This window comes from Kryptolebias marmoratus, linkage group LG4, assembly GCF_001649575.2.
Source record: "Kryptolebias marmoratus isolate JLee-2015 linkage group LG4, ASM164957v2, whole genome shotgun sequence".
Taxonomy (NCBI): domain Eukaryota; kingdom Metazoa; phylum Chordata; class Actinopteri; order Cyprinodontiformes; family Rivulidae; genus Kryptolebias; species Kryptolebias marmoratus.
Window position 1 is genome coordinate 8,749,988 of NC_051433.1, and position 27,009 is coordinate 8,776,996.

Consider the following 27,009-nt stretch of genomic DNA (forward strand, 5'->3'; position numbering starts at 1 on the left):
TCCACATGCCCCCCACCCCTTCTCTTTCTCTCCTCTTCGTTCAGCCTCCTCCAGAGATCGTAGTCTTCCATCATTCGACTTGGTTTCACACTCCAAGGCTCAATACAGAGAAGAGAAACACTGTATTGTCTTTTCACAGACAGTTCTGTCCACTGCAGTTATTTGTGTCATGCTTTCTAATAGTGGAAGTAAGCCTATATCTCTTTGGGCTGCTTGGCTACCGTCTTTCCATCAGGCCAGAAATATTGCAGCCATGCCGCTCTCTCTCTCACAGCAGACAGAACAATCTGGTTCACGTCAGGTCACCTCACCTGCTGGGCGGTGTGCAGCTGCTCATTATTTGGTCACTGTTGAAATGTAAACAAAAACGTGACCACAGATGCAAACACAAATTTATTATTCACTCAGGGGAATGCAAATATGCCTGGTATGGACAGAAATATGCAAATGTATTACAAAAAGCCTAAACTAAAAGTCAAACCATCCGGCTCTAATTTTTATATTATTATTATTATTATTATTATTATTATTATTATTATTATTATTGATGTAAAAATCCTCTTCAATCACAACATAAGTAAACTTCATTGAGTTAAATCATGACAAAATCTTTAAATTACAAGACTAATTGTTTTTTTTTATTTTTTATTTCATTGGGGTTTTTTATTTGTTTGTTTGTTTGTTTTAAAAAAAAACATTGTATTCCCTTTGTATACCCTTTATAAAGGATTTAACAATATTTTATTAATTCTTAACATTGCAAAAACTTTATAAGCATATTAGGCATAATTATCATAATTATCATTTATAAAACAGTCATAAAATTTATTCAAGTTATTTATTCAGGTTAATGTAATTTTTTGTTGTTAGTTACTCTGCATATATATGTCTGTGTGTGTGAGAACGGCGCGTACAGGTGAACGTTGGCTCAGTGTTTGAAAAGAAACCATTCAGTATTGATTTGTTTACAGATTACCTGCATTCCTACCTATTTATTAGCAATTAATTTGAATAAGCTTTTTGTAAAAGATTTCTAGATGGTGGTGGGAGTATCAGGATTTGCTCACGTCCCCTTTTCCTTTTTACACAACAAGCGTTACACAACAAGCATTACACAAAACAAACATCAAACAAATTTTTAGTTACAACAAAAAATGGTTCTTTTGAATTTCAGACATGCTGACAGAGTACTACAGCAACCCAAAGCACAGATATTTTTCCAACAGATTTGCACGTGAGTGAATGAATGAATGCATAAATGAATGAAGGGGTACTTTATTCACCCCCTGAGGGGAAATTATTCACATTTTTTTTGTTATTCAATGTCAGCACTAAACCTTCAGTGTCTCCCACTCTATGTTTTGGAAATTTACTTTATTTCTCATCAAATTCATAAAAAATGTGCTTTCTGAATGTATTTGTGAGGATTGCAACATTTAATGACTACTCTCTTTTTTTCTTGCTCCTGGGTGAGTTTCACTTGATTTCCATTGCAATGAATTGGAAAGTAACCTTGATGTACATTTTAATTTAAATGTTGCAGCATCGTGTGAACAAACTAAATGAGCCAAATATTCTTATCTTGTCCTCCACCTCCACAGAAAACCTTCACAAGTTGTTTTTTTTTTTTTTATCTGTTGGAAAGAAACTGAAGTGCAAAATTTGTGCGGAGAAAAATGTGTCATCGCCATCTCTGAGAGCTACATTTGTATTACCGACCAGTTCCCATTCGCACAGATTGTGTTGATTCAACAACGATAAAAGGTTCTGGACAGAGCAAGACATGTGACTAATAGTCTGGCAGGATCTGTGGTTCAATTACAGAGAGGACCAGCTCGCCTCTGTCCCTGGGCTAGACGTTTCGCAGGAATAACTAACACACACACACACAGAGAAAAACACCCCTAAGCTTACAAACACACAGCCTTTAATAAATGTGATGTCACCGACCAAAGGATAGCAACACTGATACATTTTTCTGGTTTCTTCCTTAAAGATATGTCCAAAAGAAACACATTGGAAAATTGGATATTGGCACTATCTAAATGAATGTTTTCAGGCCCTGAGGAGGCAAAATGCTCACTGCATGGTATGGGTCTTTAAAAATCAGGGGACAGCTGATGAAAAGCTTGGTTGAAGAGGTTTATCCACAATGAGTGGGGAAACACAGGAAATGAACAATGACCTATGCAGGCAATTTCAGCTCTCTCACAGGATTGAGAGGGACGTAAATTTATTCTTTTACTCAGCTGGGAAGTGGTAAGTTTAAACCCAAGGACTCTTAATATTCTTTATCTTTAACAAACAAACTTAATTAACTAAAAGATGTCAGTGTTCTGCGTTCAGTTTTAAATAATATCTGCTCAACAGGCAAAACAGCACAGAATTGTTGTTCGGCCTTGAGATTCACAGCAGTAAAAATGATGGATACTACCAAACTTCTTTTTTTGTCACTCCCTCCTGGTCAAATCTGTCCAATGATACCAAAACTGAAGTAACTGAAATGCACACACACAAACACCCGCGTGGTGTAAACAGAAGACAGGTCTAAAGATCTGGCATCTTTCCAGAGCAGATGGGTGGGTGGAGTAGTGGAGTAGAGTGGGCCTGATGTGTGGATAGGAAAAGGGGGGTGAAGGAGAGCGTCAATCTGTCATTTCTAACAAGCCAGGAGACTTAGAGCTCGGGCAGGTCAAAGACACACACACTCACACACACACACGCCCGTCGTTCTTATGCAGGCGTCACATTTCAACTGTGGCATTCCTGCTAATTAGAACACAAATTAATGATCCAAGCAAGTGAGACAGGCTGACTCTCCCTTCTTCCAGTCAACATTTAGCCTTCCCCACAGTTCCATCCTCCACCACGTTGGCTCTCGCTTTAGATTTTACACAGCTTCGTATTGTCTCTCTTTGCGCTTTTTCACTTCTTCAAGACAGGCAAGAGAAACACTCCACTAACAGTGTGCAAACAAAACCTGTTTCTAAGCTATCAATAGCATTACTAATAAAAAAGAAGCTGGCATCATCTGCATATTCATGCTCTGACACTGTCAGATTCAAGACAATTAAATGGCAGTGTCACATTTCTTGTTAACCTGTGAAATGTAAGGTTTATTTATCAGTTTAATTATTTGTACTGCAGAGAAATGTGTTCAGGGGATCCAGAACTTACTGAAAATACATTCATAAAACTACATTAAACTAAAAATAACATTAAATTTCAAACCAAATTTTGTCCAGACCTAACTGACTGAGCTGGTAGAAATAAGGAGGTACAGATCAGATCTTTTGAAGTGGGTTTCTGTGTGAGCAGTATCTAACCTGCAGCAGATAGCTCTCTCTGAACAACCTCCGTTTCCAAAATCAAAGACTAGTTTGGACTGAACAGTTTAGTGAGCACTTAATCTGAGTGGGGCTAGTTCCAACAGAAATTATTGTCCTAAAACAATTCAAGTTTTAAACATTTCATGTGAAAGCTACAATACAAACTTTTACACCAGTCATTTTTGTTTTGGACAGTTAATTATATGGTGATCTATGGTTATTTATACCAAACACTGTGTCATCTGCTGTTCATTCTTGCAAACCAGAACGTGTCAAGTGAGACTTGGCAGAGAGGTAATCTGATACAAGAGTAACACAAACAAATAAACAAACAAAAAAAAAACTGGAGAGGTTTAAGCAAATGCAATTTTATTGATTTTTATTTATTTTACAAATTATTTTTTTTAAGCTTTTAAATTTGGAATTCTATGCCCAATTTTATTCAAAGAGATATTTTTAATTGCATCATTAATCTCTGATTAAATCCATCTGAGGTCTCAAAGCAAACTGCATACAAGCTTGTGGGGTCAAGATTACGTTATTGTTCTTCAGGCCAGCTGAAGCAAATTGTAACTAAGTGTTAACATGTAGAATAGTAAAATCCATGTCTCCTTAACCAGGACTCAACCCTCAGCATGTTTTTGGTGTGAGTTATTGGTTCGTCTATCAACAAAGTGGCTCAAAAGCTGGCCTTCGGATTTGCACAACACTTACTTGAATGATCTGTGAGTTTCCCTGCAGTTTTGCACCAGTGGTAGTGAAAAATAATCAATGCATGAATTGAAGAACCGTAACAAATCACGTGAACAACTCGCAGGACAAGTGCTGCTGGTTTCTTCAGAAGCTGCACTGCTGGATGAATTACTTGTTCTCTGATTGTATCTTTTTGTATTCCTTCAGGTGGAACAGTGATAAATTCTGTGGCAAAGTCACAGAAAACAACACGGGCAACAACCTCAATGCGGCATTGCTTTTACGTGTCCAGGACACCTTGTCCGTGATACATCAGTAGAGGGCTGACCTTGACTGCTTGGTATTAAGGTGAGAACAAATTATTAGTCCCATTTCCTCACTGTGAGGCTTAGAATAGGAACACAAAGACAATCTCCCACTCATCATCTCCATATATTTTAGTTTTTTGGAGTTGTTTCATTTTTATTCATCACTTCTGCTAAGGGTTTGCTTGAGAGACCCAGACTATTAATAACTGTAGCAAATTGTGATCAAGTGGAATGAGATGCAGGCAAGAGAACAAACACTTCTCACTTAAGTATAATTAAAGTATTAACATTATTTCTGCGACTAAATCAAATTGGATTCATGTATTTTCTTTAATTCTTAAACAAAAAAAAACAACATTTTTCTTGCTTTCTCAGGCTGCTTTTTCTAGACAGATGTATTTTTTATTTGTTATGTTTTACATCCTCCATGCACCTACTCTTGCTGTTAGATTGTATTTACATGCCAGGTCTTGTTAGACAAAATCTTCCAGGGATAGATTTTAAGGGAGTGAAACACGACTGTTATGATTTATTCAAATACATAAATGCACTCTCCTCGTTCGGTTAAAACGCTGAAAAATAACACCTTACATGACAAGGGGGAAAAAAACATGTTTTTGTTTTTTTTTTAGTTTTTTTTTTTTTTGCAACAAATACAAATCACCTGCCATTAACAGCCCACACCTCCCATCTCTGCTTCCTTTAGTCCCAGTTGGTTCACCGGCTCACAATCAATACCTTTCACAGCTAAGCCGATCTGCAATAATAAAAGCATTACAGACAGGAAAGAAAAAAAAAACATTAAATCTTATTAAATATGGGAGATGGTCTCCTCTCTTCCATGTCTTCCTGTCTGTTGTTGCCAAGGTGATGAGGAAACAGCTCCATTTGGACAGATCATAGCCGCTGGCGTGATCCCTAAATGTTCAGGGGTGATCAACAGGCTCAGGATCGGGGCACGCATTGTGGGTTACAGGTAGAAAACAGAGCTTAGCATTCTGCTCAGCTCTCCTACCAACCATGTATATTTCACAGGATTGTCTTTTTAAATTCAGTCTGCGGCTCACTGGAGTGCTCATCTTTTTTTCATTTTGTGGCATTTTTTAAATTTTAGCTGATTTTTTTTTCTCTCTTTCCTCCCTCCCCTCCTTTTCCTTCCCTCGAACCTTCCTGACAAACCCCTCTGCCGAATGAATCAGTAATGATATCATGTGTTTTGCACTCTGAAGCTTTTAGCAAAGCAAACACTAATGTCTGGCAATTGGATATGCTGTTACTGAGCCAACCCTGGAAAGAAGGAGAGACTTACATCGTACAGTAGATATTCATATGTGTTCATCACAGGCTTTGTTAATAAGATTGTAGTTGGTTTAAATTAAAAGTTCAAGCCAATCAAGGAGGATGTTTTGTAACATGCATTTTTTAAAGAAAAGGTCTCATTTGGTTTTTAGAAGCAGATTTTGTTTAATTAGATGGATTATTTTCTGATAAAAAAAATACAACAAGTGTTTCAAATCAAAATCAAATGGGAAAATGTTTCATTTAAAAATTGGTGAGTAAATATAAAAACAGCTACAGTGTAACCATATTTCTTAATGATTAATGCAAGAAATATTGTATGTAAGTGAGACTGACACTGATTTAATTAATTTAACTAACATAAAAGCAATTTACCTGCTTATGATATTGTATTTATTTTATTAGTTTAGCATAGGTTTTCAAAAATCTAACTTAAAATTGCAAATGTTGAATAAAAGCAGTTGAATGAAAAGTTGATTTTGAGTGTAGTGAAACAAAGAGAAGCAAAATCATAAAATATGTAAGTATCTCAGAAAAAGTACTTCAGTAAAATGAGAAGGTGATGACAACACTTCTCTTCTCCTAAAACTGACTCAACATATTCCAGATTTTATTTTATATTTCAGTCATCTTGTTTTTTTTTTGTTTTGTTTTGTCCCCCCCAAAGTGTCAGCCAGGAATAATATTATACAGTTCTCATCTTTCCTCCATTCCAGCCTTTAAGCAATTGCAATTTTCAGATCATCTCATCAAGTTTAGTTTGTTGGCAACAGAGCAATTAACACATAAACAAACCAATCTAACACACTGTGTTAGATTTGCCAATATCTGAGTCAATACAGCCAGCAGCCCACACTTTTATTTATTTACACATTTGTTCCTGGTTTTGTTGAAGCTGCTCACATTGTTGGTGGAACATTCAGAGTCAGGAGAAATCGGAAAGTAAACTGAACACGAGACCAAAGTGTAAGAACAACTTCAGTCCAAGTCAGTTTACCATAAAGTGAAGTACATTTAAAATGATGGGAGAACGTGTTTAAGTTGTTGCACCGATCATCAAAAAATAGAGATTTGACAATGGGGATAAATAATCTTTAAAAAGAAGTGAAATTCTGATTCCTGACTGCTTTTTGAAAAAGTTACAGAAGACGTTTTCTGAGCATTTAACAAACACTAACATTTATGAGACAATGATCAACATTTTTATTGTTATTGTTGGTTCTGCCTATCCTACTATGTTAATGACACAGTCAAAGGGCGTATGGTCCATCAACCAAACATCAAACAGAAAAAAGGATTACAAGGATCATCATGTTATTCATAAATGTACAAAGCTATGAACTTGTGTAGATTAAAAAAACGAACTGCCACGGATCATTTTCTCCATAACTATACATGCATCAGTGAGACTTCACAGAAAGCAGTGAATTAATTTGAGGTATCTTTATCATCCCCTGGGCAGCAATTTAATACACAAGTTTATATCTGCATGAGGGTGTTGTGGTTAGCACTATGAGCTCATAGCAAGAACGTCTCTGGTTTGTTGCCTGAGGCCTTTCTGTGTGGGGTTCGCATGTTCTCCCCAACCGGTGCAAGTTTTCTCCAAGTACTATAGTGTCATCCTACAGTCTAAGAACATATGTTAGGTTAATTATCGTCTGCCACTAAAGGCAAAGTGTTAATAATATTTTTGCCTGTGTCTTTGTGTTGCTTTGTCTGTCGTGCAAGCAAAATGTCTCATAGACCACGGGACAAATTAGAATGAAACTTTTAGAAATTAATCATTGAACATGTGTAAAATGGGTTAGGGTTTATTGTGGCGGTGGTTTCTGGTCAGGGCTGCACTGAATCATGAAACACGAAGAGGAGGGTTTTCAAATGATCTCTAGAAATTAAATTAAATTTGCAAAATAACTGCTAATGGCATATTTCCACCATAGCAGAAAAACAGTAGCCATGAACTGATATATATCAGCACACTGGTTGTCTGCTGTCGTTTAATTGATTATTAGCAATGTTTTTAGACTTAAACCAGCAATAGTTGCGGCCACAAGTCTTTATCGTTGTTATTGTGGGTTAGAAGAGGAGAAGTTTGGGAACAACTGATCCACGGTGTACCTCATCTCTAGCACAATAACAGCTGTAATGTTTGACGGAATAAATGTTTTTGTAACACAGACACATTTTCAGCTAATATCATGTTTCTACAAAGTGATATTTAACACTTCAGTGTCCTTTGCTCTTATCCAACACAGAATTTATAACACTAAAGTTGTTAATTTCGCATTTTATTTATCTGTTTAACTTCAACGTTGCACACAGTCAAAAACAGCTGGAGCTTAAAGTGATACCTCTTTATCCAACATTCCTGACACCCAGTCCGATCTATTAAAAAAAGTATAATATCATTGGACGTGTGAATGGAAAGGTGACAGTGGGGTCTGATATCTCCATGAGGAACAAGAATGAAACCATTATCTAAACCATTTGGCAACTCAATCTAATCTGTGCTATATTAGATGTGGTAAATGAAAATGGGAGGGTGGGTTGATATCTCAACAGAGGACATTTGTTATCACAGATAGAAAATCAATTCTTGCCAAAATAGAAATCATTGTGTGCATAAAGAACCAGAGGTGTTTTGGTGCAGCAGCATGGTTTACAACACACATTGTTAAGGAACACACATTAAATTGTAAATCCTTTTGTAACGTAAGCTCTTTACAAAAATAATAGCTGAACATAGCTGTATTTATGATAATAAAAGTGTTAGAACAAAATCAAATGAGATGGGTGATGTGTGTGTTGGGGGGGCTGTTCATAGGAAGGACTGGCCTTGTGGATTAAAATTTACAGAACATTTATCAGCAACATTCATTTGTAAATCTCATTTGTAAATCTCATTTTAATCTCGATTTAGTGGATGTGGCAATCTCTGCATAAAGCACATCCGGTTAACAGAAATTGCTTTGCCTGATGAGATTCTGTTGGATGTGATAAACCTTGAGGCACACAATTATGGTGGAGCAAAATTTGTGGACTCGTCATTTTTGATATTACTTTAAGGTTAAGCCCTCAAGTCGATCACAAGAATGATGTTCAGTCGAGGCATAAATTCTGAACACATGTCGCTCCGGAAGTCAGGGTTTACTCGTTCAAGGTCTCACACGAGCATGTTCAATACCCGACTCCTACATACACGTGTACACAAACTGTAGTATGTTTTTGAGCCATTCTTTTTCTTCTTCTTTTTTTTTTTTTTCACAAGGTAACAGAGTAGTCAATCTCTCACGAATATCTTTTTAATCTCTTTTTTTCTGTCCTTGTCTGTACATGTGTTTGATTTATGCAGCTCAGCAAGCCACAGGGACAGAAAGCTGGCCTCTCAATACTCTGCTGCTTGATGTAGCAAGACACAAGTTCACCCTGGCCTCCTTATCTAGACTGCACAAAAATATCCTACCACACACAGTGACAGAGAAAAATATCAAGGAAATGAATACCTAGAAAACAGAAAAAGGTGGACTAGTGCAGGAGAGTAGAGAAGGCATTCACACATATGTTCAAAAATATTTTTAAAAACTAGAAGTATTTTCCTTCATGAGATACTGGAGACAAACAAAGTGGACAAACATTTACTGTATCGGGGGTTCTCAACCTTGGGGTTCTGACTCCCCTAAGGTGGGGGTACTAGAGAGCTCAGGGGAGACGCGAGACTTGACTGTCAAAAAGTTTTGCAAATAAAATAACACACTAAAATGAATATTAGAAGTCTAAACAAACAATTAATATAATCAAACACTGTTATTACACAGATGTATTTTGCAAGTGGTTGTATGGTTATGGAACTGGAATAATTAAAAACACAATAAAATACATTTGTTTGCCACTTGAACTCATGCATATTTGACTAAAAGGCCTTTTCTTTGCTGACATCCCTTTTTTCAAAGATCTCAACACACACGGCATCCTGAGTTTATCTGGAAACTAGGGTACAGAGTTAGGAAAATGTCAACAAAGCTACAAGTCATCCATCCAACCGACCATTTTCTTTCTCCGCTTTTCTGTTCAGGGTTGTGGGAGTGGTGCTCATCTCCAGCAGTCATTGTGTAAAAAGGCGGGGGACACCCTGGACAGATCATAAGTCCATCACAGAGCCACATAGGGACAAAGAAGACAAACAACCATTCACTTTCTAACTCACACCTAGTGACAATTTACAGTTACCAATTAATGCAATATGCATATTTTCATTCAGTGAGAAGAAACCAGACCCAAACATGCGCATTGAGAACATACAAGCTCCACGTAGAAAGGCCTCAGGCGGGAGGCGATCCTGTAACCTTCTTGCTGTGAGGCGACAGCTCTACCCACTGCTCGCCATGCTGCAGATTGAAATGACCCAAAGGTATTAATTGTCAAGCGGTCCTCTGGTCCATGTGGCTCAAGAGCTGGTATCCTTTTATCAATGCTAAAAAGAAGCTTCATTGCTTTATTAGTTCAATGACAGGAAGAAGTTTCTTGTTGTCCCAGCTTGATATTAATTGGACTAAATAGAAAAAAATGAATTGCATGTAATTGAATTTTAATCGGACCCGTTTGCTGTTTTGTACAGTGACTTGAGATCATTTTGTGAGTTGTTGTTGTACAAATAAACTGAACTGTACTTTCACAGCAAAGCTGGATTATTTTCAGATAGTCATACTAACCGGGATTTCTTTAAACAAAAATATGAGGATAAGAGAGCAGATCTGAGCAGTGTGTGGCAAAAAACATTTGTTACTTTTATGTCTTGCTTTTTTGCCAACATTGATACTGAAGTAATATTGTGTATTGTTTATACCTTCATGATATATCCTTCATTACACAACACGGTGAGGTTACATTAGATTAAATATTTATGCCACTGTTTCCAGAGACTTTTCCTGAACAGTTGTAGTTTCAGTGCTGCAGACCCACCTCGTGACTTTTTGCATCGGAACTGTCTTTTCCTAAATCCTTACAAATTTCTCCTACAATCTTTTTTTTAACCTGACAATGTTTAGTTCAAGGAAAAGAGCCAGGGCAAAGATGATAGGAGGTCATTTTTGTGACAATTTGATCATAGCCCTGTCACCTGACACCCCTGCCCTGAGGATATGCAGGAAAAGGTGTTCTTTCAGTGAGAGACATTGCATATGACAGTGCTGCACAGTTAGATTACTGTGTGTTCTGAAAGTTTCTAGATTTTCCTTCAGATTTCCAGATTTATGTTAGCTGTTGAGTAAGCAGGTGTTGATAATATGATGGAAACAGGTTTTTGTACTTTATAAACTTTAAGCAAATCACGTTTAATCACCAAATAGCACTGAATGGAGATGGGATTTGGGGATTGATTATATAAAAAAAGAATGCTTTTGTCTAATTAGCTATGTGGCTTTTACACACTTCTGTTGTTCACCAACTTCAGGTCTGTCACACGTTTCTATGTTTGTGGGGAGGATTATTGGCTCATTTTCAAAAGAGATTTTCTTGTTTTGTTCATAGATAATCCTTTTCACTCTGCAATTTACCAAGTAGGGAATTACATGTTTTATTCTTACTTTTCTATTAAGTGATAAGCCGGTTGTTGTTCATTATGATATTATACTGTGTGCAGATTATTTTAGTAACTTTCCTGTGAAATGCCTGATGGAGGTCAACTAGTCAGTAAATAAAAAAAGCCTCTTGGGCTCACAAATTTTGCTCAGTGTTAGAATATGATACATATTAATTGTTTCATTGTGTAAATATAAACTCTTGCATGTAAAAAATATGTATTTATGAATATAGATAAATCATTATCATCACTATCTAAATTGATCAAATATACCATCCAAAAACCAAAATGTAATAAAACTAATTTCTACTTTAAAAAGCAACGAAAGCTTAGATTTAGATTTCTTAAGCTGACATTTCTTCTTTTGTCCTCTACTTATCTTCTTCTCCCATTTTTTAAGCACACATGGCAAAATATACTGTCATGGTCTTGAACAAAGACTGGACAGACAACAAGTGAAAAAGTCCAAAGAAAGCCTTTAAAACACCTTCAGAGATCCTATCGAACTATCGATATAGACGACTTTAAAAATGACAAGAACATCTGGCTGCTTGGAAGCTTAGAAATAAAAAAATAGGGATGCTTTGAAACTTTTGTGCTTCTCAGCAGTGTTCAATCAGCTTTCTTGCTTTTGAATTAAAAAGACAGAAAGAATACTTTGAAAAGCAATCTCTTGGTTTATCATTCAGCGGTTGCCCTCCTTGTAGAAGCTGCATCACATTGTTCACACCTCCTTCAGCTGAACATATTGAAGCTCAGCCTGAGTGGTGTTCCCTCACTGGTGGCACATATGCAGCTGATTTTACATTTCTCTCCTTATCTATCACCTCCCATCCCTCATTCTCTGTCTGACTGGTCCTTTAGGTGCCACATTATGTCACTGTCACTGACTGGTCCAGTCGCGACATGCAGGTTGAGGGCTGCTTGCAGAGTTTGCTGAGGGGAGGGTGACATCTGCTGAGCAGTTGTTTGACCAGGAAACTCAGGGAAAATGTTTTGTTCTTTTCTCGAAACTTACGAGTGGATGTGGTGCAGATGTGACCCCACTGACAAGTAAACTAAAGGTGTTGTGTTGTTGTTTGTCGTTAGTGATCTCTTGTAGTTTTGATTTAAATAAATAATTTTTTTTAAAAAGACAAGTTTTGTAGGTTACAAATAAATTTTATCAAACATCACCAAGGAGTGTCAGGGCCAAGCTTTGACATGTCAAATTTATTTACTTTCATTTCTGCAGTGACACCTAGAACCTCTTGGTTCTTTTATTTCTCAAAATGTTAATAAATATTCCCACTTTTTTTAGAATTGAGAAGTTTTGATTTCAACTTTCCTAATAAATCATTGTAGGTTAAATGTGAAAAAAAAAGAGAGAAAAGAAATAAAATAAAAAAAACTTCAAATAGATGGCAAATGCTAAATAAAATAATTTACAATTATTTAAATAAATTTCTAACATAAACAAAATTGAGGGTTGACAATAATATGTAAAGACAAGCTCCTCGGGCTAAATACAAGACTTCCCCTGGGCTCCATTAAACACAAACATGAAGCAGTAATTTTGAGCTCTAACACATCTGCAGCATACTCCTGCTCCACTCATAAAAAACTTGTGATTTTATAGCTTATTACTGTTTGGCTTATTGACACTTGCTTTGGTAGCATCAGGTCCAATCATTTGAACCTTAGCGACTTCTGGTGCATTTTTTTTTTTTTTCAAGATTCAGCTAAAGCAGTTGTTTTAGAAGTAGGGGTTCAGAAACTCACTGTGGGTTGCAAAACAAGATCCCCAGAAATCACATGATTTGTAAAAATGATTGTTAATGCTTAATTGTTTCAAAAAATAGAAACAGTAGTTAAAAATGGATAAAAATGTATTAATTTGGGTACGTCTTTTCCAGGTTTCTTGGGTTTTTTGAGGTGGAGTGGTAAGGGGTTAATAGTTGATATTCTTTCTTAAATGTCTTATGTCTTCAAACAGCAAACGACAAGTTCATAAGTTTCCGTGACTTTTTTTTTGGGTCCAACGCTGAAAAGTTCGAGAATGACTTGGTCATGGTACTGCTATCAGTATTGAAAGTGGCGGGGCAGTGGTTAGAGCTGAAGGTTGCAGGTCTGACTCCTGCCTGGGAATTCTCCCCGTTCAATTGTGGGTTTTCTCCAGGTACTCTGGTTTCCTTTCACAGACCAAAAACACGCACGTTAGCTTAATTGGTAACTCTAAGTGTCACTAATTGTGAGTGAAAGTGTGAATGTTTGTCTGTCTCGTTTGTCTCCACGTGTCCCTGCGATGGACTTGTGACCTGTCCAGGGTGTCCCCCGTCTCTCGCACAGTGACCGCTAGATATCACCAGCTCCCCTGCAACCCTGCACAGAAAAGTGGGTGAAGAAAATGGATGGGTGGACAATATTCTATTTTACAATATCCTTTACTAACCTTAGACAATAAAAAGTAAGGAGGTAAGCTCTAAACCCATCTTTATTAGCAGGAAAAACACTGAAAGGATGTTCAGCAGTTGAAAAACAAGGTGTTATATGACACCACAGGGCCACCGCCAGAGAGGAGAAGGTGTGGAAATTAACAACAGGATTTGGAGGATTAGAAGATGAATGAAAGATATTTAAGAATAATGTGATTTTGCACAGTTGAGTGTGACCTGTACAGTCAGGAGTGCTGTGATCCTGAAAAGCTTGACTTAAAACTCACGTTAAGCTATCCATAAAGAATAAAAAGTTAATAAGAGCGTATTTAAGATGTCAGATGATTTTCTGATAATATCCTCTGTCCACACAGCCTAAAGTTTTCTTTGCTGTGGACTTCTCTCCTTGCACAGCCCTGACCTAGTCCCCCTTCCCAGCAGCCTCCTTTGGGCCAACTTGGACCAAGTTAAAGGAGGAAAAGTCTACCCTCGCCTCCTCCACACACTCACACGCCATGTCTTCCCCTTTGCCATCATTCTACCCACCCCCCCTGTTTCGTCTTTGCTTGAGCTAATTAACTAAAAACCAAGCAGAGATTTTATATAATTCAGCAGTAAGAAGTGCCACGTCGTGATTCAGAAACACCCAGAGAGAAACATGGTAACAGAAGCCAGAAGCCACCGGGAGAGGAACTGGAAAAAATAAAAATTTTGTCTCCACTGTGCAAACTTTAAGAACATAAAGAGCTAAGAACTGAAAGTATAAAATTCTCGCTAGACTTTGCTTTTCTCCTGGAACTACATTTTAATCAGAGGCACTGGCAAAGTAGAGCTGGGCATAACCAGTATCGGGGTACAAAAGCTTGCAGGATGAGAAATGGGGCGATGGACTGAAAGATAGAAGCTCAATTGTGAAGGTTTTGACAAGCAGGTGGCAGGTGGGAGAGGTGTAAGATGAAAGCCAAAGAGAAAGACCGAGGGGAAAAGACTGAGAGATGTGCAAGGGATCTGTGACCGTATGGTTCTGCTGAGTGCACGGATCTTTGCTGAAATCTCCACTCCACTCTCCATTAGGCCTGTATTCAGGAAACAATATATAAAGAAAGTTTTGACTTGGGAAGACCCATCTACAGTAAACAACTTAAAAAAGACAGCATGTGCAGGCATATTGTCTTGCTTTTATCTTAATAATGCATCCAATGTAACCCTCAAAATCCTGCTCGAACTAAACAGAAATGCAAACAAGAGTCTTATATTACGTCTTCTTAAAAACACAACAACATCAAATCCCTGAGATTTTGTGTTCAGTGGATTTATGCGGAATCTTTTATTTATTAGGATAGTGTGTTTCCTTGCTTCAGTGCATATTAAGGCTTACCAAAGAGGTCACCAATCTAGCTGGGTTACAATTTCTTTTTTTTCCTTTCATTCTGCCTCAGTTTTTCCAATAAATTCAATGCTCATCTGAATTAATGCATTACAAGCCATCCTTGAGATATTAAAAACTGATAAAAAAAAAATGTAATCCCTCCTCGACACTCCCATGCAGGGTAGGGTCCTCACACGGAGCTGACCCTGAGCATTCTCTGCCATCTGCACCATGAGTTATATATTAGGTGTCGCTTGGATTACACTTTAATATTTCATTACATGTACAAAATCCTGTTCTATATCTCCCCAAGGTGTGTCACTATTAATCATGAAATGTTGTCTAAACCCAAGGCCTAATCCTTCTTAACTACAATAGGTGAGCAATACATAAACGTGTTCATGTGTAGAAAAAGAATTTATGACTATGTTAATGAACACTAACTATTTTATAACTTTTCTTATTTGCAAGAGAGCTGCTGAATTGAATGCTATAGGATGAGAAAAGTATTGGTCTTTGGTGACGGTGTATTTTCATATAAAACCACCACACATTTTCAGACTCAAATAACACAAACATTCATCCTTTTATAGGATTTCTGACAATTTAGGACAACGTGTGAGCTGGTGTTCAGTCCAAACGCATGTTTCTCACATCAGCAAACACACCAACACTCAAATCAAACAGCAAAAGTATGAAGCACAATATTTGCTTCCTCTTGGGGGAAACTGAGAATTCAGCAACACATAGACCATGGTATGCCACAAAACTGGTGCCCCCCCTCTGAGAGCTGAGCTACTCATCATGCATGTATGAAACAAACACAGTGCCCGTGATCGAGAGCCAAGTGTCCCCTCTGATGTGATCTATTTCCAAAGCTTGACTGTGCTCCTTGCAGCCAGGAAAAAGAGAGGGGAGAGACAGATTAACACCCTGCTCACATCATAAAGATGACTGGGGACCTCTCAAAGTGGAGCAACACGAGTAGACCAATCCAAAGTAGGGCTGACCACTTTACCCACAACCTCCCCCTGCTGCTTTATTTTATTAAATAATGCAAAAGAGGACAATGACAACAAAACTCTGGTAAAGAATTGGGCAAAACAACAGCAGAATGCATTACCAAGAATAAACAAACAAAAAAAAAACATTCCTTTCAATAAAAACTAAAGAAAATTTTATAGAACACGAGATAGGTGATGCTAATGCTAGTATGCTAGCAAACAGAAGCCAATTTTATTGGCACTGATTTTCTTATAGTATTTATACTTGTTATAAATATTTTTACTGTGTTATCAAAATGTCAGCCAATTGTGTTGTCAATTTAGCTAAAATCCCAACTTTTTGTATTTGAATTGAGTCAAAGCTTCCTAGTCTAAAGTCATGCACTATAATTGTAAAAGACACTAAAGCAGTGACTTGCATATAACTTAATATCATCATCTGAAATGAGAAACAGAAAGAGTTGGCTGCTTTTGAAACTATCACAATGTATGGCTACGTTTGGTGCGCAAAAATCACAGCAAAGGCAATATTAACAGGACCCGTTCTAGAAAGGTTTGGTTGATTGTGTCTTATTGTTTTTATCAATCAATCAATCAATCAATCAATCAAATTTTATTTGTATAGCACATTTCAGCAGCAAGGCATTTCAAGGTGCTTTACATAATTAAAAAACAAAATAAAAACAGCATGTGACAATGAATAAACAGTAAGAAAGAGACAAACATCAAAAACCCGCACTCTAACCCTAATTTAGCCATAAGCAACTCTAAACAGGTGGGTTTTAAGTTGAGATTTAAAGGCACCCAGTGTTTCAGCTGTTTTACAGTTTTCTGGAAGTTTGTTCCAAATTTGTGGTGCATAGAAACTGAAAGCTGCTTCTCCTCGTTTGGTTCTGGTTCTGGGGATGCAGAGCAGTCCAGAAGCAGCATTATAAATGATGTAAGAAAAAAAAAACATAGTAATGTTTTTTGTTGGTTTCCTTGACTACACAGTTCATGGGGCCACAGTAAGAGCCTCGCCCCACCTCTAAAAAATAAAACCAGTAAAAAAATTAAAACAGAAATAAATATATAATTAAACTTGTTTCAGCAGCTTTTCAGCAGCTGAACTTGCTTATTTGGTATGTTTAGCATTTATGGAATGACAGCATGTTAAGACTTTGGTTGTAAATCTAAATACAAAATTAACTAAATAAATTACAGTTTAAAGATCACTGTGGGAAATAATATTTGATGATAATGATTTGTTAAAGATAAACAAAACAGAAATATAATCTTGCTTGAAAGGACATAAATAAACACATATTTAATCATTCAGTCATTCAGTAATCATTCAAGAGTTGACGCATTGCACTAGAACAACAAATGCCAGCCTGGTGACAGTAAATGAAGGTCAAGGAATGGAAATCTTTAGTATGCATCCAATAAGGACCACAAATGTCTCTATAAAATATCATGGAAATCCATCTAATAGCTGCTAATATGTGCTGATCTGTCATATTATGATCTGCTGCCCATATTGCGTAGATCTTCCTTTTTGAAGTGAAATTCAACCGAGGCCAAGCTACTTTTTCTAGCCTCAGAGTGATTCATATAAGGTAAAAGGTGTCATGGGGATTTGAAGTCAACTCATTGCTCTTACTTTTTGAGCTGGCAAGGAGGAAGTCACAAAGCTGAGGTGGAGAACTGTCACTCACTGTTTTTTTATGCTGGCTTTATTTGTATAAGCACACTTTGTCAAAGGTACGTATATTTTCCAACAGTTTGTTGCATTGTAACAGGATGCACAGGAAGTTACCTCTCAGTTATCATAATTGTATTGCTGATTATGATCTTACAAACTACAGATTTTTAATCAGGAACTCTACAATAATTAACTGAAGTAACACTACTGACTAGACTTTTAATGTAACTGTTATTATTACTCAGTAAGAAAGTGTTTTGCTAAATAAAGGAAGCGAGTTGATTTTAAACAATGATTGAAGTCAGCATTAATAAAAGAAGATGAAGAATGGTGAAGGCTCCCCTGCCCTCTCTTCAGGACTGTTTCAGTGATTGATGTTTGTCCTCCTGTTAGACTGTACAGAGCCATGACATCCACATCTGTAGGGTTATTCAGCCTGATAACTCCTAATCTCTCGTCCCTGACTCAACACCTAATTGTTAAAAAAGTAAGTTTCTTGTCTCAGGCATCTTGGTCGTGACTTCAGAAAACAATAAGGAAGCTACTCGAAGGATGTATTTCTGTTTTTTAATCTCAGCCATTAGTTTCTGTGTCTGTCTGGGAACGATTCGTGTCATTATAGATAGCGTACACAGTCTATACATCCACGAGTGTATCACATATTATCACAAACACATCAGAAATAACTGATTTCTGCTCTAGTGTTGCAGACTCCCCAGACCTTCTCTATTTCAACCCCCACCAACTCGTCTCAGGGAGCAATTTTCCTCAGTGATTATCTAAGACCTGGTGATTCATACATAGTACAACTGTAGTGATGGCAGCCCATTCATTGAGGAAGGCAGGGACGCATTAAAATGCTGTGTGAGTGCGAGTTCTGCAGTGAGGGTCGAGTTCGGTTCAAGAAAGATCAGGTGTGGTTATCATGACCTGGACCTCCATATGTGGTTTGCCCTTATCGTCCTTTTCTTTGGTTAGGAAGTGAGGACAGCAGAAGAAAGAACGGAAGAAGCAGAATGTATATCAGTACATGGTGTCCAGGGGGGAAAGAAGGAAAAACAGTAAAGCTAAGAAAAAGGGCACAAGGAACTTAAATAATAATCTTGTTGTTTTTTTTTCTACAACAAATTGAACCTCACCAAAAATCTTTATCATGAGCAATTGTGCTGCTCTGTGTTCTGCTTCACATTTTCTCTAAAGCTCATAAAGCTTCACAAAACGTGTCAGGAATATACATGCATTAAAGCTTGAAATGGGAAATGACTTTTTGAGTAACACCTGCCTTGTTGTGCTCAGCTTAACTTTATTTGAAAAAATTAAAAATGATTTAATCACTTGGATCATAGGAAATTTCAGTTGTGGGTCAGATAAACAGTAAAATTGTTTTAGGAGTGAATTTAGATGGGGATGCTGCTTCACGGCGGTTATAATCATCCGGTGTGCTTCTGTCTTTTGTACTGTCACTTGAATTTTCAGGTTTTCTTCCTGATTGATTCTAAACAATGTTCTTCAGAAGTGAGGCATGAGCAGCGTAAGGTGTTTTCTATACTTCAAAGAACACAGGTCTGCTCGAAAGCAAGATGACTGTCTTTGCAATTTAACCCTTTAAAAGACGCTCCGTATTTCACAGCGCCAATAAAAGATGAACAAACCTCTTCAAAGTTGTCTGACTCTCTCCGGGAGTCCCAGTTTCTCTGTGTTGCTTTGTCCAAATGACACCATCATTAAACATTTTACCCCAACATCTCTGTTTTCCTCACTTTATTAAACAGCCTTTGTTTGTAGAAGCTACTTGGTGTCCTGTTTCGTATGCAATTTTTATTTGTCTTGCTGCCTAACAAACACATACACAGATTATATAATGTGGTAAAACAGGTATTACACCCTAACGGAGAAACAGACAGTAAATAAAGTTAAAATTTTCTGATGCAGCAGTTTGTTAATGTTTAATTTTGAGTTTTTCACCTGCTGACTAGCCCCCTCTGTGGTCCTGAAGAGCATGAAGCAGATACAGTAAATGGGTGGATAGCTGTTGGATGCTGCCTTCTGATTTTATTTACTTTTTCTATGGATATTTCTTTATATGTGTTAAAACATCAGACACAGCTCCAGTGTATAACATTGGCAAATCCAAAATGCAGCACAGGCAGACTTGTTTTGACGGGTCAGTAGGCCTGGATCTTAGTTTAAAAATGCTTAGTGACCCGACCCTAAAATTATCTTCAAACACAGCTGCCCCGTTTTCTCTGAGTCTTTCTGTTCTGCTCAAAGAAGTGTGATATGCGCCTGCATTTAAACCTGACACACATCTGCTTCCGACTGGCTGGAGAGAAGCTGGCTGGAGAGAAGTAAATGAGGTAACAAGTCTGACACATTTATCTCTCCTTTTTCTCTTCCTTGTCCTCACAAAAAGCTCACCTACTTGTTACTGTCACATTTATGTGAAATCTGTTCTTTGTAAAAGCACCATTACACACAAGCTCTGGGAATAAACAACTGGAACTCAACACTGCAATGTTTCTTCTTTTTTCTCTGAGCAAAAATTGCAGGCTATGTACAGTGAGGGTGAACAGAAACAAAATGATGGGGGTGAATAAGCTCAGAATAAGACAAAGTAAATCTAATGCATCCTACACATGTCTGACGTCATTGTTTTTATGCACTGGAAGTGACAGAAAATGTAGAACTGTGCTTAATTAGGAAAGAGAATTGTGGGGTTACACAGCGTGAATGCAGATCCCCTTTTTGTTAAGATGACATCTCATAAAACAATAAGAAAATAAGACTTAAAAAGTGTCGCTGTTAGGTAAAGCCAACTACTGTAGCTCATTAACTGTGGCAGCTATACCAGAGTTAAAATAACAAGTGGCATTTACTGTAAGCTAAATTTAAAATGCATGGAAATGTTGCACCTCTCACTACCTAAAATTTATTTTGAAACCTTTTTCACAAGATACATGCCGAAGCATTATGTGATAAATAAACCAATTATTAATTGATTGATTAATAATCACTAGATGTACATCTATAACTAATTAACTTCTGGAGTCAGCTCAATTCAAGATGGCTGCCACAGATAATCAGACTTAGTCAACATAAAACTGGCAGTAACTCTCTCTATATAAAGAGCTAATTTTAGTGTGGTAGTAGCTGAGAGTCATCTGCAACATATTATAACACATCTGCATTCCTTACATTTGTATTCCTTCAATGAATGCCAGGCCTTTATATGTTGCTGTTGTTGCTTTTAAAGGTAAGCATCACTGCTGTGGTCTTTTCCACAGTGACACTCCTCCCACCCAAGGAATCCAATGAAAGGTTTAATGGGTCTAAAAATGAAGTGAATCATATGCTGTGGCCTTCACGGTCCCCAGATCTCAACTAAGAGAGATTTTGGATCGATGTTTTCAACAACACCAACATCTTAACAACAAATGGTCCATCCTTGTAGAATCATTACAGCAGCATGTTGGAGCAACACCTTACTATGGTTTTCCTTTGTCACATGTGTGAAACTGCGATGTTTTATCCCTCACTGGACTAATGTCTATACTCCTTTGACATATTTCATTTACATTAAAAATTGTTTTGCATGTGGATGATACAAAGCCTGATATTCTCTACACCAAGCTAGTTATGGTTTATTTCACAATAGTTTATCACAAGGAGGGAAGAAAACAAATCAAATAAATAAATAAAATCCTTTAGTTTAACCAAACTGTGGCGGAATTCATTAAAATACTGAGTCCATGCCAGTTTTTTTTTTTTTTTTTTTAGGTTAGAGAAGTATTTGATCTGTGGGACCAATTTCAGAGACAACAGATATGGCAGTAATGTGATTGCTTCTGTCATCATGATTCAACAGATTACACATCTAATCAGGGAAGAGAGAATATAATTTCCACAGATTACAGAGCAGTGGAGCCTGGTGCTGGTTGAAAAGAGGCTGTTTTACAGTTCAGATGATTCACAGACGGACAGATGGAAGGACAAAAAGACAGAGAGTGGGAGGAAAAAAAGAACCAACCACCTGGTTTAATCTATGATAGGAAAATAAAAACATCTGATCTGACTGTATGCTGATAACTCAGATTTTTTTCCTATACAATGGGGCAAAAGATGCATAAAATGTGTGCATAAAAACACTCGGTTGTGTTTCTAATGCACATTTCACCATACAGACTACTGGAATGCAAGGCTATGCAGAATATATGAGACATGATTGCAAAGGAAGTGGGGCTATATACAATGAAATTAAAGAGAGTCAGTTGCAGTATTATCCCTGGGGTATACAGCTAGTTGTTTTATGGGGGGAGATAAGAGGATTTCGTCAGTTTGAGATGCTGGCTAATGCTATTGTTTCTCCTGGGAGCATAAAAGAGCAAAGAAGCTTTTCACACATCTTTTCTTCTTCTGTAGTGCTGTTACTGTAGATATGATTTCAAAAGCACAAGGTGAAAAAATTAGAATACTGCATTATCTGCAGGAACTGTTTTATTACTTTCTTCGTGAAATAAAAAATATGAGAAACCGTGAATCCATTTTGAAAGACATTTGGAAAATAAACTGTCAGTTTTACATTTTAAATGCGTCTCAATCTTGGCCTGCCTTTGATTCGTGCCTTTTCTTGCAAACACCCACTTATGCACTTACACATGCACATAAAAATGCTTCTAAGATTTTCCTAAATGATCTCTAAGAGGTGGTTTAGTTGAAAGATGTGAACAAATTAGTTTAAAGGGCTGCCTGACGCTGCCTTCTCTCTATTTCATTTTTTCACCTGCTTTCACTTTTACACTTTTTACCTCTACCTGCTCCTCAAGCTAATGGTGCTCCCAAGGATGCAACTTGTCGTATTATCTTTTTTTCTTTTTTGCAAAAACAATCAATTGTTTGCCCTTTATTGTCCTTCGAAAAATAGTCACAATTTTACCCAAAACGTTAGAAAAGCTTTGCTGATACAATCTATTACAGAGTCAATCCCAACACTTGAACCTAAGTTGCTCTTTCACTAAGATGAGGCACAGCATTTGCATCTTTAAAAGAAGCTTATGTGTTTTTACTTGTCACATAACAACATATTCACTCCAATATGTGAACACCTGACAGCACCACAAACAAAACTCAGCAGGTATTTTTTGCATACATTTTAAGGCTTATTGTCTCTTAATTTTTCTCAGATCATTGAAAATCCCACATGTCATGATAAATGATCTCTTATTGATCTTTTTATTAGCAATATGCCACACAGATATTCAGCAACAAGTCTCTTCTCTAATGACTTAAGCAATCACAAAAATCTCCCGTTTTTAACATCTTCCAGTCAGGAGACTTATGAAGCACTTTAGTGATCAGGCCTTCGTTCACGATCTATTTTATTTTAACTGGAGTTGTATTTTATTGATGGCTGATGTTAATCTTGCCTGGACCTACTTTTATAATAATTTTAATCATTTTATTGATAAACGTGCTCCTTTTCGCCAGAGAAGAGTAAAGGGTCAAGTTAGTCCTTGGTTTACCACTGACTTAGCAAACTTCTTACACGAAAGACACAAGCTTTGTGCATTTGTAAGAAAATCTGTCTCTGAGACTGATTGGTTGGATTTTTGACATTTGCAAAGTCAGTGTACAGCAATTATTAGAAAAGCTAAACGAGACTTTTACTTATCTCAAACAACAAATTGCCTTGATGACCCAAACAGATTTTGGCGCGCTGTTAAACATTTTTCAGGAAATTTTCATTCACCCGAACCACCCCATCACTTAACTGTCAACTCCAGGACATTGTCCAACAAGTCAGAGATGCTCAACTGTCTCAACAGAGACTTTGTTGCCTCTGGATCCTTGTTTTTTAATATGGCCTCTCAGGATCAGCCTTCTGTTACACTAACAATCATTCCTACACCAGCCACACTTTCTCATTCTCTAACATATCTACCAGTGAAGTTTGTAAGGCGCTGAAGGGACTTGATCCTAAAAAAATTCACAGGCCCTGATAACCTTTCTCCTCACTGTCTTCTCCTGGCAGCTGACATCATAGCAGAACCAGTGTCACACATTTTTAATCTTTCACTACAAACTAATGTCAACCCAGATGTGTGGAAGACAACTTTTGTTCTTCCCCTTGATCCAGTTGTTCTAAAAATGTATCATCCCTTTCTATAGCTAAGGTCCTGGAAAGATTAGGTAATGACTAACTAAAAGATTACTTGATTTGATCAAACATTTTATCTTGTCATCAGTCTGGTTTTAGGAAACAACACAGCACTGTAACAGCCTACTAAAGTGTTAAATGATATTGTGGAAGCCCTGGGGGCCAAAGCTTACTGTGCTGCCCTTTTCATTGACTTGTCTGAGGCTTTTGATGCTGCAGATGACTCCATCCTCTGTCAGAAGTTTTTAGAGATCGCTCTTTCACAGCAAACAGTCAAATGGTTTTCAAACTATTTGTCTGGTCGTCAACAATGTGTACAACACAGCGGTCTGTCTTCAGATTATTTAAAAATCACGAAAGGTGTCCCACAAGGCTCTATTCTGCGTCCAATACTGTTTTCAGTTTATGTTCGTCAAAATGGTACTGATGGCAGTATGCATTTTCATTCTGATGACACAGTGTCTGTGACATTGATTCTTAAGTGTCTGCAGTCTGTGTTTATAAATATGATGGAATTGTTAAGGCTCTCCTTCAAGTGTCACATTGACCACATTTAAAAGAAAACTAAAGATAAAACTAAGATTTTGTTTTAAGAAATAATTAATGCTTCCCTTTTGTGGCTCATAAACATCTCGTGTCTGCAACCTTCCTAACATTGCTGGACTATGGTGATGTTGTTTAGATGAATGCCCCGGCCCTGGGTGTCGCTCATCATGGAGCCTTATGATTTATAACAAAATGTAAACCTCTCACACACCTCTGTACCCTATACTATTTGGTAAACTGGCAATCATTATCTACCTTCTACACTGATATACCTTTATTTACAAATCCATCCTCTTATCTATAATCTAAGATGTCTCCAAGACAGTACCAGTCACAACCTGCGCCCTCAGGATTTTATTCCTTTCAGTGTCCCCTCACTTTGCACAGAACTTGGAAAAAAGGCCTTCTCCTATTCTATTCCATCTTCCTAAAATGCACTTCAGCACGAATTCAGATTGTCCAGTTTGATCTCTTTTATACATATTTTAAACACATTTAAATGAAAACAGAAAAACCACAATCTCAAACCTGTTCCCTTTTAAATGTCAACATAACCTTTTATGATTGTTGTGCTGTTATTTTTATGTAACTGATGTTCTGTGTTACAGGTCTCCCTTGTAAATGAGATTACCTGTCTAAATAAAAGTAAAAAAATAAAAACTTTTAATTATTTTTAAGAGAATGATTTCTGTGTGTTCCTTCAAGCAAATTGTTGGTGCCAAAGGATCTGCACCCATCAGTGCTCTTAGCTAGTTAGTGTTTGACACGTCGCTTTGTCACTTGAATCAAGTGACATTACTCTGTTACTAAGACTTGTTTTAAACACCAGGGCAGCTGTTAAAGCCTGTTTTAAAAATATCAGATTAAAAAGTCAGTGAAATTTTATTTTTACCTCAACACAGCAGGTGGATTATAAAAACTAAGTGGTGGTGATCAAATTGATAGAGATGTGAAGAAGCATAAAACAAAGAGGGAATTTATGAAGTTAGAGGTGAGAATGCAGAAGAAGTGGAGATTTCTAGTGACATATTTGCTTTTATTTCGCAGAGGCAAAGGGACACTGATCACACACAGTGGATGTGTGTTTCTGCTAGGAGAGTCAGCTTTTTACTATTCTCTTCTCAGCTTTATTCTGCCATGTTTGGGTCCGGATAGCACGAGTGCATAGTAGGCTTAACTATCAAGGTAAGATCTTGAGGGGGAAAAAAAAGAAACTTTAACATACCGCCAAAAGACGCACACATGAACGCACACACGCGCACCAGCAGCTTCAGCAGTCACAGGCGCGCAAACTGTTTACCATGAAAACGATGGCGAGATAATAAAACAAGCCACGGGCGAGATCAACTTCTGAAGAAAAAATTAGAGGAAGTTGCTGGAAGGGCAAATAGATAAATGGATAAGGAGAGCTGCTTAACTGGGAGTGAAAAGGAAGCGCTCAGGCAGCACAAATCTGCGCTTTGGAAGGGGGGGGACGCTCTTTTTCTCTTTTATCCCGCTAGACTAAAAAGGAAAAAAGCCACAACACCACGCCTATAGTGGTTTATTTTGTGTCTTAAAAGCTGTTGTTGATATAAATCAACTTTAAATCAAGTTTAAAGGGGCTCTGTAAAAATAAATGTATTCATGCTGATTGTATGAAATATTTAAAGCCAATAACTGCAAGGCAATTGATTTCTAAATATACCGTTTTGGGGGGTTTTATTTATGAGAAACTCACCTTGTGCAGGATCCACTGGCAGAAGAGGACTATGGTCCAGCCGAGAACCTGCATGTCACCTTCCTGAGAGCGGACCACCCCGAAAATCTACGCGTCTCCTCGGCTGAACATAAAAAAGACACGCCGCGGGGTCCAAGCAATCCTAAGTCGACGAGCTCAAAGTGTCAGAGAAGCAGGAAACAAAGTTTTCTTCTCTTTCTTTCTTTTGTTTTTAAATCTGCTTTTGTCACAGCGTCTCTGCGAGGAAACTTTAACGCGCGGAGGTGTCAGTTTCTCTGCTCCGCCTCATGCGGCGCGTCCGCGGGGCTTTCCTCCGCTGGGCATGGCGCTGGAGCGTCTGCAGGAAGTTACTTTGCGCGCAGCCGGAGCAGGTCGGGCTCACGGGTTGGAGATTTGAAGATTATAGGAGCGCTTCTTGTTGACTGCTTGATTTTGAGAGCTGTGATGTGTCGCACCTCCGCTCTTTCTTTCTGCCTCTCCTGCCCTCCCTCTCTGCTCTCTCAGCTGCTCTCCCCTTACTGGAAACCACATTAACCACAACTGCATGTAGATGATGAAGTCCAGCTTGTGATCTGAGGGAGAGGTGATTATTCACTCCCCTCCACGTGTAATCAAACAGAATGTGAGTGATGGAGATCTTTGACATTGTTGCTTTAAAGCATTTATTCCTGAATGTGCCAATATGATAGACAGGACGAAACACTTTGACTATACTGTCCTTGCCTAGAAATGTTATCACAGTTTTTAATAATAATCACCATTTTCTCTAATTTAATGACCGCCTCTTGAGTTTGAAGGCTACATCTGATTGACTATTGCAGTTTGCAGTTTATTAAATTGAAGAAAAATCTAAATGTGTGATAAAGTTTTGGTGTTGGATTTACCAATGACTTTTGGTGTTACTGCAAGAA

General features: G+C 37.6%; 1 protein-coding gene across 1 annotated transcript in view; it reads right to left on the minus strand.

The window, feature by feature from the left end:
- LOC108231539 (neurexophilin-2) overlaps positions 1-26,673 on the minus strand; it is a 47,992-nt gene extending 21,319 nt beyond the window's left edge. Inside the window, exon 1 of the mRNA XM_017408624.3 lies at positions 26,099-26,673. Coding sequence (XP_017264113.1) covers positions 26,099-26,152 — 54 coding nt within the window. The 5' untranslated portion in view covers positions 26,153-26,673. The remainder of the gene's footprint in view (positions 1-26,098) is intronic.
- Positions 26,674-27,009: the final 336 nt, after the last annotated feature.